Below are 19,958 nucleotides of genomic sequence, written 5' to 3' on the forward strand. Positions count from 1 at the left end.
GATGGGAGTCGTAGTCCAACAACATCTCTGGAAGCATCGGACTGGGGAAGGCTGCTCTGGACAGAAAGCCCATATCAGGATCTTACTGTCCTTAGCAGCAATAAAACCCATCATTTCAGTAGAAGCTTCTCTAAACGCAAACTGTTTTGTTCTGCTTAGCATGCATTTATACTAGCTTTTCCTCTTGATCTGATCCATGCCGTAACCCTCCTAATAAAATCTTTAAAGAACAAAGGATATCCTTTTATTTCACCTTCGCCTTTATGATTATTTTTAATAGTTTAAGGTCCACTGAGTATTGACACCAACATGTACTACTCAACCGAGAGACAGATTCAGCTGAGGCTACTAAGGGTAAGCTGCAGCATAGAATGGGATGTGGCAGGGAATGTATGCCAGAGTTCTTTTGGCCCTGCTTCCCCCCAAAAGCATCCTTGCCACATAGCAGAGAGCAAGGGACTACATAGGGGTTGGGAGGGGGCAGCTCTCAAAATAAAGGGTGGCCCTTAAAACAAGAGTGATATGGTAAACTACGAAACAGGGCTCCACTGGACTCTAATAAGTGTGCTGTTTCCAGTGCAGGGATTGCCTCTATTTAAATTTTCAAGTAATTCCCTCTGCCCCCCCTTTTTTGCAAGACTCAGGGCTCATCTATACTTCTACTTGTGTGCTGCAGTGAGAAAGCACAGGTCCGAGTGGTTTTCCCCTTGCCCCACTCCTTTCCAAGGGAAAGCCCACTCTTTATCAATAGATCAGAACACATGTCAATCCAGGGGAAACCTCAATTGCCGTTTGCTCCAATTGAGCGCTAAAGAGTAGTTTTCTCTGGGGAAAAGGACAAGAGGAAGTGTGGATAAGCGCTCAGAGCTCTATTTGCGTTAAGCAGTCTCAAGTGGAAATCTTGCCCTCATTTCTTTAAAAATGGAAAGAAGAACAAAGAAAGGCGGCTTGATTTCTTTCTTTTACATTTTTAATAATAATAAAAATAGGAAGGGTAAAACATAGTAGACAATACGTTTTTGAACAATAGCCCTGAAAAGTTACTGCATTATTAATATAAGCAGGCAGTTTATTGCAGTAAGATATATAGGCCTGAATTCTATTAGAGTTCCAAAAACTGATGAAGGGAGCCCCTTTTCTTATACATTTATTGGCTTGAGGTTTGCAGAGACGACTAACAAAATATATTGTGGCTGGATTTCTTGTTTCCTGCTTTTCCTAACTTCAGTTTATTCTAGAAAAACATTGACTTTTCATTCCATCTGAGGCATAAAACCATGGAGTGTCATATTAAAAAACATGTTAAAGAAGAGGGAGATTGGTTGTCAGGGACTCAGAAGTTATGCAGAGATGCAGTGGTCTGTGGTTGCAGGGGGTCAAAGACCCGTAACTAGTTCTGCAGCAGGATCCCTGTCTCTAGCATCCTATTGGCATGAAAGGGGAGCTTTTTAGCCACTGAGAAATCTTCCCATTCTTTGTGCTGACTGGAGCCAATCAGAGTGAAAGGAGGGGAGTCAGAATACATCCCTAGTTATTATTTTACAAGATTACTGCACAATCTTAGAAGGGAGCAGGTGGAGCTGTGAGAGGCCATGGCTGGGACTATTATGAAGAGGCCCTGCACTTCTGAATTTGCCACTACACTACTGGTTATGTGAGCATGGGCCTGAGAGGCAGGTTCATGCAAGCACTGCCCCTTGCACCTGGCAGGCAGTATGAAGCCTATGGATTAGACAGGCCAGCATATATAGCAAGGGTATTTTCCCTTCTTCCCTTGGCTTGATCTACAGAGCAAAGCCTTTTTCCTGCTGCACTCTTGGCTGTTCCCAGCAAGTGATTTCAAGTGTCCTCAACAAAACACTCCAGAACTGGATTCAGGTACAGCTGCCTGCACAGATGCACAAGAACAAGACCAAAAGCAGCTGTAACAGGCATCCCAACACAGAAAGAAAGCAGCAGCACAGAATGGTCTTTATTCCCCAAGTGTTAAGACCAACCTATGCCACTGTTGTTGTTGTTTTCTGTGCGCAACAGCTGCCCTTGGCCCTGAGAGTGCTAATCAAGCTACCCAGATTGGTTTTAGAAATGTTGGACACGGATGGAGCCTTTAAGAAGTGTAAGCAAATGCTCATTTACCTTACTGAACTGGCCAACTATGTGCTTCAGGATGTTTGGAGGAGCATCATGCAGTAAGGGTTCAAGTGCTGGCAGATGAGTGCACTTCTGCAGGATGTTCTTCAAAGCTTTCTTAGTCTATCAAAACACAAAACGTTTTCAGTAAGGCATTGGCTGACAATCATCATCAAGAAGTTACCAAGTCTGCTTGGGAAAACCCAGCCTTTTGTTATTTCTATAATGAATAAACTTTAAGTATCCTTTCTAGATCCAGGAATCTTGAAAATGTTTCTTGTGCATCAAGTCTGATTAATTTTGGAAGGCAGTAAGTTTATAATAAGCAGGTGCACACTTTTTTTTTAAAAAAAGCCACAACCTAGTGAACTGTTCTGTGTTCTGTTATATCCCAATGAAATCAATGAGATTTAAACGTGTGTATCTTTCAACTAGGGACGCAGGTGGCGCTGTGGGTTAAAGCCTCAGCGCCTAGGGCTTGCCGATCGAAAGGTCGGCGGTTCGAATCCCTGCGGCGGGGTGCGCTCCCGCTGCTCGGTCCCAGCGCCTGCCAACCTAGCAGTTCGAAAGCACCTCCGGGTGCAAGTAGATAAATAGGGACCGCTTACCAGCGGGAAGGTAAACGGCGTTTCCGTGTGCGGCTCTGGCTCTGGCTCTGGCCAGAGCAGCGATGTCACGCTGGCCACGTGACCCGGAAGTGTCTCCGGACAGCGCTGGCCCCTGGCCTCTTAAGTGAGATGGGCGCACAACCCCAGAGTCTGTCAAGACTGGCCCGTACGGGCAGGGGTACCTTTACCTTTACTTATCTTTCAACTTGTGTCAGATTGTGGGTGTTAAGTATTGCAGCCCCAATGGAAATGGAGGAGGAAGTCAAGGCACCAACTGAAATGAAAGGCCATGATGTGTAAAACATGTTGTGTAAAACAGGTACCGTTTAGTGTAACGTACAGCCTACAGGTTTATTCAAATGGATCTTGACTCGGCATGGCATGAGGCAAGGACTTCATTGGCATTCGCCAGCTTCAATATTGTAAAAGTTGTCTGATGCAGATATGACCTAACTCTGAAATTCTCAAAGTCTGGTTCATGGATCACTGGTAGTCTGCAAGCTCCGATCAGGTGATCCATGGAAAGGTTAGCGAACAAATGAAAAATACTTGTGCTTAACCCAGCACAATTTGTTTTTTTTCTGATGAACAAGGCTGTTTTGATCAGAGATGTATTTATTGGACAGACTAATAAGGCTCTGATCTAAGGCCTACAGTTTTCATAATGCAGTGATGGTGCATTTCCTCCCTAGAAATCTGCAAATTAAAGGGGCCAGTCTCAGCAGCCTGGCACCTGTGATTTTCATAATTTGGTCTGCTTTTGACAATGGTTTCAGTGAAAAAAAATGTATTAAGTGGCCTGCTGAGACCCCTAGCAATTTTCAAGTGGTCTGGAGTCAGCAAAAAGGTTGAGAGCAGCTGACCTAACATGTACTTTGTCTCCTGAGACTCCACACATTCAGTATGCATTTCTGTAGTCCAAAATGGATCTTCTGTATCCTGCAGGGATACCTGTCTCTCCCTTGTGACTACCTGAGGCTCTACTAACCTCAAATATAATTAGATAATGACATGATATTCTATCCCTCTGTACTAAGGTTGCAAGTAGATTAAAATGCTACAGTGACTAACAGCTTGTATCCAGCTTCCCATTCTTGGAGTTTTAAAGGCAGACACAACCGAGCTACCCATGGCTGGGTGTTTAAGCCCTTTGTGTGGTTAACTAACATTCACCATTCAATTAAACCAGAACGCTGTATTTGAATTGAAAGACATGAATTCAGATATATCAAGGACATCAAGGAAACAGGCAGCCAATCCAAACCATAATTTTAAATGTCTGGAGGAGTGCTGTAGGTCGGCCGTAATAAGAGCACGCACACACAAATATAAGGTTCAGGGTTCAATAATAGAATCACAGAATTATAGAGTTGGAAGGGACCCCGAGGGTCATCTAGTCCAGCACCCTGCAATGCAGGAATCCTGTCCACAGCTGTCCCTGGGTGGGTTCAACCTTCTGGTTAACAGCCAGATGCACTGACCCACTGCACCACACAGACCAATCCCTAGGTAGCCGCTACTGGTCAGAGTAGACAGTCCTGCACTAGATAGACTAATGGTCTTGCTCAGTGTAAGGCAATTCCATATGTTCATATATCCTTGTGCCACAACAGTTCAAGCAGCATCATATGCAACATTGAGACCGAGTGACATCACTCTTCTCCCATTTGCCTCTCCCAGCCTTGCTGCACCAATTTGTCAGAGAGGCTTTAACCAATGTTATCAGGATAGACCCACCTACCTAACCCCTCTCTCTGTATCCCCTCTCTGCCTATTGCAGTAGACATCTGTATACGCTCAAATTCTCGCAAATTATCAGGAATACCTCCTGTTTTCTAGTCCTTGTTGCTATTTTCAACTTAAAAGTTAGTGTGAGTTTCTGGGGGTGTCATTCTACAGCGTTTGACTCCTTCCCGAGGATCTGTGGAAACTTAGAATTTCTGAGAGCGATGGCTGGATGCATCTCTAGTGCCTATCAGATTCTACCAGTCTCCACCCATAAACTCAAACCAGCATTTCTGAAATCAAAAGTTGGCAGTGCCAGTCAGCACTGAATGACCATCCAACTGTCATTCTAAGCATGTGCATGATCACCCAAGTCTTGCAGTTCTGATTAAAATCCCTCCTTAAGCTGCTATTCGGTGCAAGAGGGGTGGGTCCATAGCTCATACTTGGCATGCAGAAGGTTACAGATTAAATAATCATAGAATCATAGAATCATTCAGGGAAGCTTTTAATGTTTAATAAACTATTGTATTTTAATATTCTGTTGTAAGCCGCCCAAATATATATAATTATTATTATTATTAGGTCATGTAGAAGGTGGTGGGAAAGTTTTCTGCTTGATCCGTGAAGACTGCTGTTAGTCAGAATAAGCAATAGTGGGCCAGAGGGAGAAAGGGTCTGACCAGGCATAAGGCGATTTCCGAAGCGGCCTTTGACACCAGTGGCAACTTCATCCTCCCAGGTGCAATAGTAGCTTCAGGGGAGGGTTTTATTCATCAGGACTGCAGTACTGGGGCAGGGTGGGGGTGGGGGGTTGATGTCCTCTCCCAGTGTGCCAGGGCCTCAATACTGACTGGCTTCTGAGATCCGTGAAATGCATCCACACCTTTCACAAATGGAAAGGCACTGTGCTGGGCACAGCCTGCCATTTCACATACTGCAGCTGCTGACACATATTTTGATCTTCTGGCATATTGTAACAGAGTTACAATTTTCTTTAAGCAAACACATCCTTGGCTTATTTATAAGACAGGCTACGACAAAGTAAACGAACACAGCATGCGGTAGGTGGAGGAGAGCCTTTTCCAGTGATAAAGTAGGGATGCGGGAAGAGGACTCAGGTCCTTGGTATGGGAGCTGACATGTTATAAACATATATCTTCTTCTTTTTTTAAGTTGCAAAACACTGGCAAGAATGTGTTGCTCCAGTGCTGATGCAGCAGTGCCAATAGCTGACACTAACCTGCTACAGGAAATAGGCATGGACAACACCCAGCGTTGCAAATGATTTCCCTTGCAGTAAACAGACTAGCATCCAGTCTCATGTGCACAGTGCAGCGTAGCATCACAACTTGTAAACGAGCTTGCATATGGATTAGGGTGTGGAGAACTTTCAAATTACCTAAGCATGTAAATGCATCAAGGCCTGGGTTAGTCCCCTCTACCCTGTGGATGATATGATGCTTACTTGGTCACCAAGAAGCTCCTGAGAAAAATGAATGGCCCTGATCTGTACAGATTCCAGCAGTCAGCATGGACAGGTGGCACTGACCCCTCCTCCTCCTCCTCCTCCTCCTCCACTGCCCCCTGCAGTGGTGAATGCTGCAACAGTGATGGGCTGGGCACAGTGAGTCATGTAACCTCAAGACTTGATTATTGCAATGAACTCTATGTAGGCTATCCTTGGGTCATAGTCTGGGAGCTCCAGCTAGTGAAAAATGCTGTGGATAGGCTGCTGGTGAGGAGAGACTATACTAACACCTAATTCCAGAGTGTAAAAGCTAACACTAGCTGCCCATATGTTACCAGGCCAAGTTCAAGGGTCCCATATTAATTTACAAGGGTCTTAACAACTTGAGTCTCGGATGCCTTAAGGAACACCTGGTTCCTTATATCCCTGCCCAGTCACTGAGATCATCAGTGAAGGCTCTTGTTAGTGGTTCAGATTCATGGCTTGTGTCCACTAGAAAGCATGCATTCAGTATTATGGGCCTGATTCTGTGGAACTCCCTCCCAGCTGAGATCAGACGCTTGAAACAGACCTTTCTATTCCAGCAGGCATTTTAAGGAAGTTTCATCTTTTTCTAATTAATTTCAATTCTAGTCACTGTAAGGTTTTTTTTCCATTTTATAAATACCACTTAGAAACTTCAGTGATTATGTAGTATATAAAAAGCTGAAATAAAATGAATATAAATAATCAGCTACCACAACTGACAGGCAGCTACTCAAAAAAGCAGCTAGAAGCTGCGCTCTGCACAGGTTTATCCCATGCCATAACCCCAGCTGTGGAAAAGGCCAAGAAAATCCAGGAAGCCCTTGTTGTAATAAGAGATTTCCCCTCATGTGGTTCTCCTATGCTTGGAATGAATTATGACTCCTGGTTTCAGAGAGGCATGATTTGTAGCTCCTTGGATGGCTGACCATCTGGGAAGGTATGTGTGCACAAACTACAGTAGCAAATGGAGCTTAAGAAAGGCAGAGCCAAGAAGAGAGAAACAGGAGAGAGGAGGAGAATAGATTGGTGGACTCTTGCTTGTGTGGCTCCGAATGTTTCCTGCGTGAGAGTGCAACTTATGCTCTTTGTTACTTTCCATGTGTCACTCCCCAGCCTGCACACTTCTAAGCAAGTTGATTTACACTTTACACTCCAGCTGCTATCCTCAAAAGGAAGCAAAAACCTAGAGAGGCCCCAAAACTTTCCATGACTCAGACAATATTATGTCATATCCTGTACAGCAGAAACAGTAAATACGAACGCTCTGATCTTAACTATGTTTTTTTCTTGGAGGTAAGGCCCAATTGATATGTTACTGAAACACTGGGGGGAGCCACTTCCATATAGCTTCACCCTGTGCTTCTCTGGCAATGTCCTGGCCTATGCGCAAAGCAGAACGAAGGTGGTGGAATCCTGATGGAACAGAATGGACTGTACCATTTCAGATTACAGGTGGGGGGGGGAAGACATTTCTGAATGTTCTCTGAAATACTATTTTCTGAAGTTTAAAATAAATCACTTTCAAGCAGAAAGCAAGCACAGCTGAAGTTTTCTTCCTGGTACACTAGTTTTCCATCTGCAAGGAGTTTTGTTTTCACATAGTCTGAAGTGGTAATCTACTCTAACACCTCAGGACTCTTACCACCTCATTCTAAGGCATATATAGTGCACACCAACAGAGGAACAAGATGGTTGAACCAAACAATGTGTTTTCTTTTAGATGCAAACACCACCTTTGGAGGTCTAGGAGATGCTCATGTCAAAAGAACTACATTATGTGGCCCATTGATACTAAAGTTGCATGGGAAGCAGCCATGGGGAAGTGGCTCTTCCACTGATGCACTAATGTATAAATTGGCCATGTCCCACTGAGTGGGTGGGACTGCAACTCAGTAGAAGAGCACCTGACTCCAGCATCCCTAGTTAAAAGGATAAGGTAGCAGGTGATGCTTGCCTAAGACCCTAGGGAGAAGCTGCCAATCACAACAGATAATACTGGGCCAGATGAGCAAATAAACTAGTTACTTGCTGTAACTACGGCAGGTTCCTATTTCATAGTGATACTTGCTTTCACATATGTAGCTTGAATCACAGCCTATAGGGATGGGATGGTTGAAGCAGAAGGTCTCTAAATGAGAATATTGTACCTTTAAAACAGCCTGGCACATCCACCAATTGTAGTTTGATAAAATGATAAATTGTGCTAACGGATCTATGCAATTTAGAGCAGCCATCTGGCTTACTATATATTCCTAGGCAGGGTGAGCAAATTGTCACCCATTCCCGGAAATCTAATACTTATTACCTTAGCACCAAACTGGTTGCTAACCCATAATCGAACGTTATTTGTTTTCTAGCCCACCCTGTCTCAAAGTGTCAGGCAAATCTACTTACTTTGACTTGAAGATCTTCTGAACTTTCAGTTGACATATACAGGGAAAGCAGCACAGGCAAGACATTTGCTACTGCAACAGCACGGGCATGTTCCGGAGTGTGTCTCCCAATCTGTCCCAAAGACCAGGCAGCTGCTGCCTTAATATGATCTTCTGGCTCTTCTGACAAGCACACTGCCAGCTGTGGAACCCCCTGTGGTATTAATCAAAAGCACAAAACACTATGAATCCAGGCTGGGTTTGGAGAACCTTGCAAAGATTGCTGGGGAGGGAGGGGATGGAATAAAAAGCTTCTCCCTTTCTCTGTATTTATACATTCTCAACTCAAAGCACCTATGATGCCTCTGTCACTTGCACCATCTGCAAGGATTACTCCTGAACGCTACATATTTAAGCATCAGAAGAGTATTAAATCTGCAAATTTCTCCGAGATAAGGGCTGTTAGAGCTGACACGTTTATTGCTTTCCAAAGGATTCAGAGAGCAGGTGCCACAGTTCAGGCAGAAAGCAAAGCTGGCGCTTTTATCAGGCACTGAAATTCCAGGGTTTCAGGTTTCTTTCCCAGGTTTCCTGGAAAGCAACCAAGCACTGCCTCTGTGCCCCCTCCGTTCATTCAGTAAGACTTGCACGAGGCTGCCACACAAGCCTCACATAAATGAATGGATGGGGGACAGCCATGATGCTTGGAGGGAGCAGGGTGGTTTCTTCCACCACTCCAAGCAGGAATCGTTTAGATATTTAGGTCCTTTTTACTTGCTTTTCTTCATTTGCTCCACACAATGCCGTTAAACACAACTAACAAGTTATTATTAATGTGAGCGTTGACCCTTACAGATGTATATTGGAACTTTCATCAGTCAGGTTGGCTTTTAGTCCTGACAATTTCATAATTAGAACACTTTGGTGTGTTTTTTTTAAAAAAGCATCAATACATTCTACTATCCACCAGGAACCATTTGATACATTTTTTTAAGGGAGAGGGAGACACAATAGCATCAATACCTATATTGCTCACAACGCAGTGAAATATTACATTTTCTTCCTCACTGTCAGGTTATCTAGCAACCCTCATCTCAGACACAAAAGCTTGCTTAGCAGTCTAGCCATTTCAAATAAAGCAATGCAGGAAAACCAAAATAGAAGAGCATTCACAAGGGTTCAAAACTGCAAGTCATTTCATGATGGAACAGAGCATAAATGTGTTTCACTTTTTTGCAGCGTTTAATTCCCCACCACCACCACACACACTTTAAATGTACCACAGCAGGAGCAAAGCAGGTACATGTTTGTCTTATGCATTCTTATTTTGAAGAAATTTAAAGTGAGACATCAAATATTTATTCTAAGAAGCCAATTGCCAATGTTGTTTCTACCATTTGGAAAAACAACTTGATTAGCATCTCATGACTGTGCTAGCAAACTAATCCATAACCTTTCTTAAAACAAAAAAAACCCAAGGCCCTGCTATTCCATTGCATTCCAGGCACAATGAGTAAGAGCATAACTCTGGTTATGGAACATAAATTAATACATTCAAGTGATTTTTTTTGCTTTAGAAACACAAACACCCTACCTTTAAGAGGACACAGTTATTATATTTCAATGACATTTTTAACAATGAATTTCTTTCTGATTTCTTTAATGCTCCCCAAATAACTCTGAACACCATTATCTCTATGGTATTTTTAAAAAGAATTATGGAAGTTATTAAATAAACAAAGGCACAATCCAGCCAAATGTAGGCACTGATTTAACACTCTCTCTCTCTCTCTCTCTCTCTCTCTCGCACACACATGCAGGGAGAGAGAGGGACAGGGAGAGAGAGAATTAAATATGTGCATAACTCTCCCTCTGAAATCAACAGGATTTAAAAATGTTTAACTCTGGCAGAATTGTGCTAAAAATATTCTTTCTAAATTGGGATTAAACAAACACCTTTTTTCTAAAGATTTTACACATAATCTTTTAAATACAACTTAGAATTTTTATGACTAGGTTATAAGTGGGATACAAAGTTCATTCTTTTGGGAGCAAGAGCCACTGAAACCAGCAAGGCTGGTATCTAATTGTGTTTAGATTACATAATGAAAGAAGAATTCCAGTTGAAGTGTGAAATGTTATTTTCATCCCTGCCCTACAGTTCATGAAAAACATCCAAGATGTTTGAATCAGTAACTAGCCTATATTCAGTTGCTTTTCCCATTGGTTTACAGTGTCAAGAGGGTGCATGAGATTTATGTTTGTTTTGTCTGTTTGTTTGCATTGGGCTGCATCCTATGGCGGCTTTGCCTTAGCAGATAGGGCTTCCAATTGTACAATCCAGATTTTTGCCAACCTCACCTATCCAACATAATCCTCTGCAACATATCCCATACTGTTCTGGAGAGTCCCTGATTCTTCAGAAGCAGCTTTTCAGGTGGAACTTAAGTGGAAAGGGAGTGATAGGCAAAAATTGGGCGTTCCACCTTAACTGAAAGGAAGCATTTTCCAGCAAGGTAAAGCCACCATTAGATGCAAGCCATTCATATCCCACCTTTCCTTCAAGGGACTCCAAACAGTGCACATGGGCTACCTAAGAGAGAGTGACCAGCCCAAAGACACCCAGTGAGCGTCATGGCTATCAGGGGATCAAACATTTATGAAAAACAAACTTGCATTCTTTGTCTTCAGCATCCTCACCAGTCTGATAAACACATTGTTGTGACACCTAGCCTGCACAGCCACGTGCATATGCATCATCTTCTCAGAATCTCATTATGATTATAGCAACCAGCAAGAACTAACCTTTGAAATGATCACTGCCATGGCCAGGTTCTCCGAATGAGCTGCCACATAGCCCAGCATCATGATACCAGGAAGTCTAACATTTCCTTTGCAGCAACCAACACAGTCAATGACAGCAGCAACTCCCCCTGCATTCACTATGAGTTGTGAAAGCTGGAAACAGATAAATCAGAAAGGATTTCAAGTAACTGTCAAACAGTGCAGTCAAGCAGTCTATGGCCAAGTGACTCCATCCCTATTGATGATGCACACCCAAAAAAAATTTTTTTTAAATGAATGAGCCATTCTATTCATATGGATATAATTGAGCTGAAGAAGCCCCTAGTGCTTAATCAGCCACATTATATGCTAAACAGATGCTTACAGATGTATTCAAATTAGCAAAGTATAATAAAATGCAGCCTTCCACTGAAAGGATAGAGAAACCGTGGACCTCCAAATGTTACTGAACTATAACTCCTATCATCCCTGACTATTGGCCATAGGGCTGAATTCACAATATCAGGAGTGGAACAGGTTCATCATCCCTGTTCTACTGGCCCTAGCAACCAGGGCAAACCCATTTTGCTCCACAGAAATCTTAGGGTGCAGCTGAAGACAAGGAGCTTACTAGTAAGCACTGGGATGTATTGATTTGTAAGTGATCAGCTAGATTTGATTATTCTCGTGGATTCAGAGGTTTTGGTCCACAAGGACTTTCCCATTTGCTTCAGTGGAAGAGCAGTGCTGCACACACAAAAGAGGTGTCTATGTAAATACATTGTTACATATGCAACACATAAGGAGCTATGGCGTAGGGTGTAAACCACTGTCACCCACAGGCGTATAGATGCCCCTTCCATTCAAGATATGTACATAAGCGACGACCTATATGAATATTGGTTCATCTAGGTTTGTGCTGTCTACAGTGATTGGCAGCACTTCTCCAGGGTTTCGGTCAGGAATCTTCCCCAGCCCTATCTGGACATGTCAGGAGTTGAACCTGGGATATTTTACATGCAAAGCATATGCTCTACCACTGAGCTATGAAAATGCTTGGTATACTTCCTAATAAAGAGTAAGGCAAGCCTAAATTTATTTCAGTGGGTTTAAGAACATTCAAACATTTAGGACTATGCCTATACACTAAACGCAGGCCTGTTCACATTCCTGGGTGTCTACATGTGCACTGTGCTGTGTAAAATGTAAACTCTGAAAGTTTCCAGCTCTTATCAAGCAAAGTTTGAAAAATATATTGTCTATGGAATTAAAGCAGAGCTATGGAAACAGCTTGTGCGGGAATAGGATCCCAAGGATCCTATTCTTTCTCCCACTGACCTGCTATTTAGTGTCATCTCTTTCTTGCCACAACTTCTTTCCAAATTACTCTATTTTTTTCAAATAGACAAGGCCAATCGGGGATGGGAAGGATTAAGTCAAATTTATCATGGACAAATGAATGAAAAGCTGAACATTCTGAGCACAGAATGAATACTCTTAGTTCAGCATTCAGAGCCTTGCTTCCTTTTTAAGGGTGAACATTCTCAAGAACCCTGGTAAGTGAAGGTGTGTTGAGTCACCACTGGAGTCCTAAGAAAACTGGATGAATATTATTTAAACCCAAAACAAAACTAATTTAGCATTTTTAGTTTTTTTTATTTTCATCCCTACCTGAAAGGTTCAGTGTTAATCCCAAGAGAGAACTCACTCAATAGTAATCTTGACCTTTAAATTAGTCTAAATAGGATCTTGCTCCCACCCCAAATACTTCCAGAAAATATTCATTCTCTGGCTTTGGCATGTATCCAAGAGGAGGTAATTGGAAAGAGGCCATCAAGAATATGCTTTCATCACACAGACAGAATTGCCAGCTTTAATTTATCACATTGCCACCCTGCCTTTTCTCTAAGGAGCTCAACGTGACATCCACAGAGTTTCTCAATTCTGTATTTACAACAATCCTACCAGGTAGGTTAGGCAGTGAGGCCAAAAGCCACATATGTGAATTTCACAGCCACCTGGGAGCTTGAACCCAGCTCTCCAAGCATGCATTCTCCTTCTAACTTAAATTATAACAAAACTAGGAGAGCAAACTATAGACATAGCTGTCTGGAATTGTTTAATCCAAGACCTTATAGGTTAAAACCAGCACCTTGAAGTGTGCTTGCAAAGCAAATTAAAAGCCATCAGAGCTTTTGGATCAGTGATGCAAAGTGTCCCCAGCAACTGTGTTCTCTTTTTTCCAAAACAGTCTCTAAAAGCAGAGCACTGTAGCAGTTAGTGAACATGTTTCACCACTGAGAAATGATATTCATCATGAGTGTAGCCAGGATTTATATTAGAAGGGGCCTGGCTTTAGGGGGGGTGGGGCAGAATTGAGTTATCTGCGACAGCTTTGGTCAGTTAAATAGTTTTAATTACTTACTTGATTTGGTGGGGGTGGGGAGGCAGCTACACCCATGATATTCATGGAAGCATAGCCTGCACAAATTTACTTAAAGTTCCACTGAAATCCATGGACTTGTACACACATCACTGTGCAGGACTGCATCCTTAATGGATTTTTAAAATATGCTTTTCCAAGAGTCTGCTTATGCCACTACTTCTCAAGACTATACTCTTATCACAGTGAAGAAACCTTCAAACAGACTTTTTTATTATTAAAAAAAAAACAATCTCTACATATGTCTATCTAAAATGAGAGCCTTATCAGAGACCCTATTCTGGGGTACCCTGCCCATCCAATGTTTTGTGGATGGCTACTGGGGAAAGGGCCTTTTCATTGGAGGTGCTCCAATTGCAGAATGCTGTCCCCAGGGAGGCCCACCTACAGAAGGTTGCCAGGTTTGTAGGGGTTCTGCGCAGTGGTCCCCGGAGTGGTCCCTACAGTACTGCTGAGGTTGGGCACCCACAAACTTACCCAATGGCAGCAGTGGCACAGAAAGCAGCAGAGTGTGTGAGCAACAGAGAAACATCAGGTGAGGCATCTGCAGCCGCCACCACCAACTTAATTTCCCCAGAAATTTCCCCAGAATGTCTCTGGGTCCCACCTCAGAAGCTGGAGGGATTCTGGGGGTATTAATATGGTGGCTACAGCTTCCTCACCATATGGTTCTTTTGCAGAGTGCTGTGCTGATGTTTTTTATATAAGGAAGCTGATGTCTGCAGCAGAGGGCCTGGCATTTGCCTCACCATGCTGGGGGCTGACACCAGACCTATTTGCCCGACACATATACTGATGGCATTTGAGACTTTTTAAATTTTATTTTACTTCAGTTTGGTCTGTTTTATATTGGCAGGGCTTATGGGTTTCATACCGCTCCTGTTGATTTTACTGTTTTAGTATATTTCAGAATATTTTAAAAGTTGTACATTTTAAATTTATTTTGCTGCATTTCTAAATTTTGTAACTGCCCTCAGAATTTTATGGCAGGGCGGGTTATAAATCCCTCAGATAAATAAATAAATAAAGCCATTCTTTTTCTATTTCGAGGGCTATTTACTCAAGCAACTCAGTTGAAGACAAATAAATCTGCTTTCCAATATTTAATTAGCCACCTCTCCGGCTAGCATTTAAAGTCATACAAGGGCTGTGCACCGCTTTAATTTTTAACAAGACCAGCCGGCCTGACAAATGAAAGCCAAACAGTGAAACTAATACTGTGCGTTGTTTCAATTTGGCTTCATCATTTGATGCCAATTTTGTTCGCTGAATCGCTTTGGAAAACTAACTGTGTATATGTAGTACGCTGTCCTTTGAAGAACAAGTATCAACAGGACTCTCTCAAGATCAAATCCTACATCCGAGAAAAGGCCTGGTGAGAAATAAATCCTCGGCGCTGGAGCCCAATACCAGATTCATCTACAGAGGCTGCTCCAGCCTGCAACCCAAGCAGCCCCTCCCCCTCCCAATCCTCTGCTTCAAATGCATGAGCTTTGAGAAGCAGAGCGAGGACTCCTGTGGAGATTGTGCTCCCGTGGCACAAAGGAAGTTTTGACTACAGCAAGGATTCCCCAAATCCTTCCTCCTCCCCCCACCCCCAGCAGCACCAGAGCTACGGAAAGCAGCACCTCTCACATTATCCCTGTGGCATCTGGGGGGTTTTCCCTAAAGCCCCAGAGCACCTGAAATAATGAGAATATCGGATTTCGACATGGGGTTTTGTGGCTTAAATTAATAAAAAGCTCTCAATAATGAGACCCTAGTGTGCTCTAAATGTTCACGAACCACAAGAGGGGGGAGCTCCCCCTCACACACACTCTTGTTTCTTTACAACCTTCTCAGCCTAGTTGATAATATTTCAACACTGGGGGTTTTTTAAAGTCAAGTTTTGGAGTATTGAGGTTCCGCAACGTTTGCAGAAGAAATGTAAGGAGTAACGTCCCAAACCTGACATGTGGAGCCCCACATTTGTTTCAGAGGGAATCTGTGCGAGACAATTATGCAGTATGTGATTCACTGTATTTAGTTCAGTGGAGGCAGATGGATCTCACTCAGTTATCAGTTTATTTTTACTTTACTCCATAGTCCATGCACTGAGCTTAACTCAGATCTGCTCAAAAACATGATGTAGAATTCAGAGATTTTCACATCAGTATACAATAAGCATTTTAAAGGTAATGTAAGTATTAGTATCTTGCTAGGGCAGCACATTTAAAAATGGATTTCACATTGATTGGACATCCTGAAGGGGCCACGTCGCAAAAACTGAGGGGCCACACTTCAATGCACCCTGAAAAATGCATAAATCTATTGATTTGAGAGATCTTAACAGCACTTATCTGTGTGTTGAATGGTAGTTTAAGAAAAAACGCACTTCATAATTGCCTTCCCTACACTCTCCTTTGTGTCCTAAGCGTTAAGAATACTCTCCATAATGAAACCCACAAGCAAGGAAAGCCTATTTTGCCCATTTCCCTATTTGTATTCCAAACACATTCAATAACAGCAACAAACATTTCCTCTCTTTTTTTTTCCACCAATGGAAATTCCACAGAGCTTTTCGCTTTGCCTAATGACAGAATAATACTGGGAATTTTTAACATTTATTTAAAGTATACACACTAATAACATGACCTTGTATTTGCATTCTCAAGGTTTTACCTCAGGCGTATGCCTTGCTATCTCTCTAATTAGAGTTGCAGCATTTTTCTTGACATATTCATCCGAGTCCTTCAGGCATGTGAGTACAACAGGGAAAATTTCTGCTTCAACCACCATTTCTGCCAGATCCACAGAATGCTTTGCTATCTGGCTGAGAGCTGAGAGCACCTGACGCTGGTAAATAGGAAGGATTGTTTTATAAATGGCTTATTGGGCAAACACTTTACAGACGCAGACACACACACATATAGAAAAATAAAAAAGAAAGAAAACTTCCTCTCATGCTGTGAAAGAATGAAACCACCCACAACTTTTACAAAACTCACAGTCCTCCTAGTGTAACAGCAACAAACAAACAAAACATAATTATCAAGAAAAACACATTTACTTAAAGAAAGTCTCATTAAGTTCAGAGGGGCTAGTTTTGAGTAAATAAAATATGGAATCAGAGTGGAAGAAAATGCACTCATGCTACAAGAAATTCAAAACAGAAGACATGCAGTTTATTGGTCTCATTTAAAAGCATTACACATGAAGTAACTGCTTTTTTCTTTTAAGTTACAAAGTACAGACCCCACAATTTTTCAGCAGCTGTTATAATTTAAATTTTAATATCTGAAATAACAATATTTTTTTAAAAAAACTATTTTAATTAAACATGCATGTGGAAAATGCCATTTGCTGTTAATTGGCATAAAATACCATATTATTAAAAAGACAAAGGAAGTTGAAGTCCTTTAAATACCTATCCATTTATTGTGTCATGATTTTCTGTAGAAAATAGCTATGAAATTAAACAGTAAAAAAGAAAACATATATATTATGAGAAACCTACAGTCCTGTACCAAGTTTCTCAGCTGATTTAGTAGGAACCAAGTACCACTAAAAGAAATGAAACTATGACCAAATGCATGTGCTTAAGAATGCAGAATTACCATTTTAAGAACACCATTACAGCACTTCACACTATATATTAGACCTATTGAATCAATGTTAGGAAGGTTTCAAATGTAAAGAAAATACCACTATACCTTGGACTAGCCCTTGAGATAATTGTCAGAGATATCTGAATATGTACTGCTGATTAGAAACCAAATAATCTCAACATTTAAAGGTGAGTGGGTTCACTCCTTTCCCACCAGTTATTTCCACTATGTATACAGAAGTCACATTAAAAACAGCCGGATCTCTACTTTGTTACCAATAGTCAAGTTAGCAATGTGTCTTTTGGGATAAGAGTCCTTTAGAATCCAACATTTAGATTAATACGTGTGTTTTTTCTCAACACGCCATCACAGCTAAAAATGGGTTCCATGTCATGAGAAGGCGGAAATAGTTTGAAAAGTACCTTTAGTTTGGCATCGGGGTTGAGGATCATCTGAGCCAAGTGAGCAATTGCCCCCGCGTCCACAACCGTCTGTGCTAACTCCGGAGAATGCTTTGAAACATCACTGAGCGCGGAAGCTGCAATCCTTCTCAAAGCAATCTCTGGCTCCTGGATACAGAGGACTAAGAGAGGAATGGCTCCAGCATCCACCACAGCCTGTGACAGTTCTGTTGGTCCAATGAAAGTAATTAAGCGAGTATGGGTGACTGACCCTTGTGCAAGCCATTTTTCACCCTGACAGATACAGCAGGAGGGGGAGAGGGGAGGGTGTACTTCAGTGCCTTGACATCTGCATTTCAAATCAGCCCTCCTAGTTTCATAAAGCCATGTGGACCAATCCTTGGCTGAAAAGAATACAGGTCAATAGATGGACCTCCATTTACATGTACACATTTGAGGTAGATTAGGCTGAAATGGTTTCGTTACCGTGTGTGTGTGTGTGTGTGTGTGTGTGTGTGTGGTGTGTGTGTGTGTGTTTAAAAAGAGTAAGCAGATGTCAGCTGTTTAAGCCCTGACTGTTGGGGCACTGATCAATAGGCAAGCAGTTTCTGCACAGCTAACAATAAAGAAAAGCCAAAATGCCAAAACGTGTCCCCCTCTCCCACAAAGTTAATTTAGATGGCATTAATCCCCATTCGTATACGAAGCAAAAAAATAACATGCCTAAATAAATGCACTCAATTTTTAAAAAGAAGAAGAAATCTATATATAATAGTACACTCCACTGCAAAATCTGGCTTGCTAATTTTGGACATCAAAATGCTCTTTCTTTCTTTCTTTCTTTCTTTCAACAGTGCATTCCTCATCAGTAAACTACCAATAACCGTCTTTCCCTACATTAAATCACTGCAACAGACAGTTGCATTAAGCTGCCATGGCCAGTTGCTTGCATCTTAACCCAAGAACCCACAATTAACTGATATAGTCAGCGTACTGTTATAGCAGAAATTCATTACCCTCCCTCCACATATTTGTCATTAGCTTCAGTACTGAAGTAGAAAATTGCGGGATAGCAAATGCATGGAATAGAACAAGGGCTATTTTTGGAGATGATGAAAAATGAACACAAACCCCATTAATTTCAAATGGGCTATTATAGGTTCTTAAATAAGGTTTTGTTAGGTCCTCTCCTTGTTATGCACATACTCTCTTATCTTTAACATTTAACCTGCCTTACACTGCCATGGCAACAAATAGCTGTTGTAATTCAAGGATTCAACTTTGATTTTGCATTTACAGTCCATCAATCAAAGCCTTCAGTGGAACTTTCCCAATCACCGTGTTATAACCACAAACTTGGATTCTCCACTGATGTGCTTGCTTATGGCATAATTTATATATTTTATTATTATATAGATAGTTACTAAAGAGCACCATTCAGCCACAATGCTCCAGTCCTCCACATTAGAAACAGGGATTGACACAGCTAAATCTAAATAAATTGGTTAATTTTATAATTTAAAGGTTTGATAATCTGCAGTCCTGAAAGTTTTTAAATTTACTGTTGGGTGTTCTTATTTGGTTTTGTATTATTCATATAGTAACAGCCATTGGCTACAATCATTAAAAATCTGACTGATGATATTGTATTTTGCACCTATAATGGCACAAAAACAGTATTCTTAATTTGCTGTTAAATTTAGTTGACCATAGATACTGCTCTTATGGGCTGAAGTACGAAAGTCTACTGCACTATAATCAGGATCGTACTTAAGATCAAATACATAGGTTTTTCAATATGAAGCCTGTATTTTATTTACAACATACTAGACTATTTTGCATTTGTCATAAAACTCAAAATATTTTTCTATTGCCTAATATTGCAATAGATGCATATTGGTCTGTTGGCTTTCATAGCATAACTTACAGAAAAATGCAATATTCTGAACCTATCATAGTCTAGTCCTAAGACTTAACAGTGAAATTTCATCCCAATGGACTGGATGCTGGTAAGGAAAGTTCATAAATAAAACAAAACATTCTACTGAAATATTTTCCCCACTTCTTAGAAACTACGTTTTACATTGAACAAGGAGAAGTAGGTTTGGAACTTAAATATGATACTTATACAACAACAAAACTGAACAATCCAAACAAAAATCTAAAAAGGATCTTAAGCTAATAGGCCAGTGCATTTAATTAATAGGCCTTTGCTTGAATTCTTGCTCTTTTAGTATGTTGCTATTAAATACTATAGGGTTATCTGAAGAGATGTCTGACTTGTGACTTCCCTCTTTTCCCTGTGTGTCAAGCCAACTTGTAGATAAAATATAATGAATATGATCTCATCTTAATACCAAATATTGAAAATATTCTTGTTTACATTTTCAGATTTGAAGAGCTCTGTCAT

General features: G+C 41.4%; 1 protein-coding gene across 2 annotated transcripts in view; it reads right to left on the reverse strand.

Annotated features, from left to right (window-relative positions):
* Positions 1 to 19,958, reverse strand: part of SPAG6 (sperm associated antigen 6) — a 53,754-nt gene that overhangs the window by 5,261 nt on the left and 28,535 nt on the right. Inside the window, exons 5-9 of one of the 2 annotated variants that reach the window (XM_079947851.1) lie at positions 17,570 to 17,775; positions 16,222 to 16,395; positions 11,139 to 11,291; positions 8,356 to 8,547; positions 2,137 to 2,253 (exon numbers count right to left, since the gene is read on the reverse strand). In XM_079947851.1, coding sequence (XP_079803977.1) covers positions 2,137 to 2,253; positions 8,356 to 8,547; positions 11,139 to 11,291; positions 16,222 to 16,395; positions 17,570 to 17,775 — 842 coding nt within the window. The remainder of the gene's footprint in view (positions 1 to 2,136; positions 2,254 to 8,355; positions 8,548 to 11,138; positions 11,292 to 16,221; positions 16,396 to 17,569; positions 17,776 to 19,958) is intronic. The other variant, XM_079947852.1, reaches the window with a different exon arrangement.

This window comes from Podarcis cretensis (assembly GCF_951804945.1).
Source record: "Podarcis cretensis genome assembly, chromosome: 12".
In the NCBI taxonomy this organism is placed as follows: domain Eukaryota; kingdom Metazoa; phylum Chordata; class Lepidosauria; order Squamata; family Lacertidae; genus Podarcis; species Podarcis cretensis.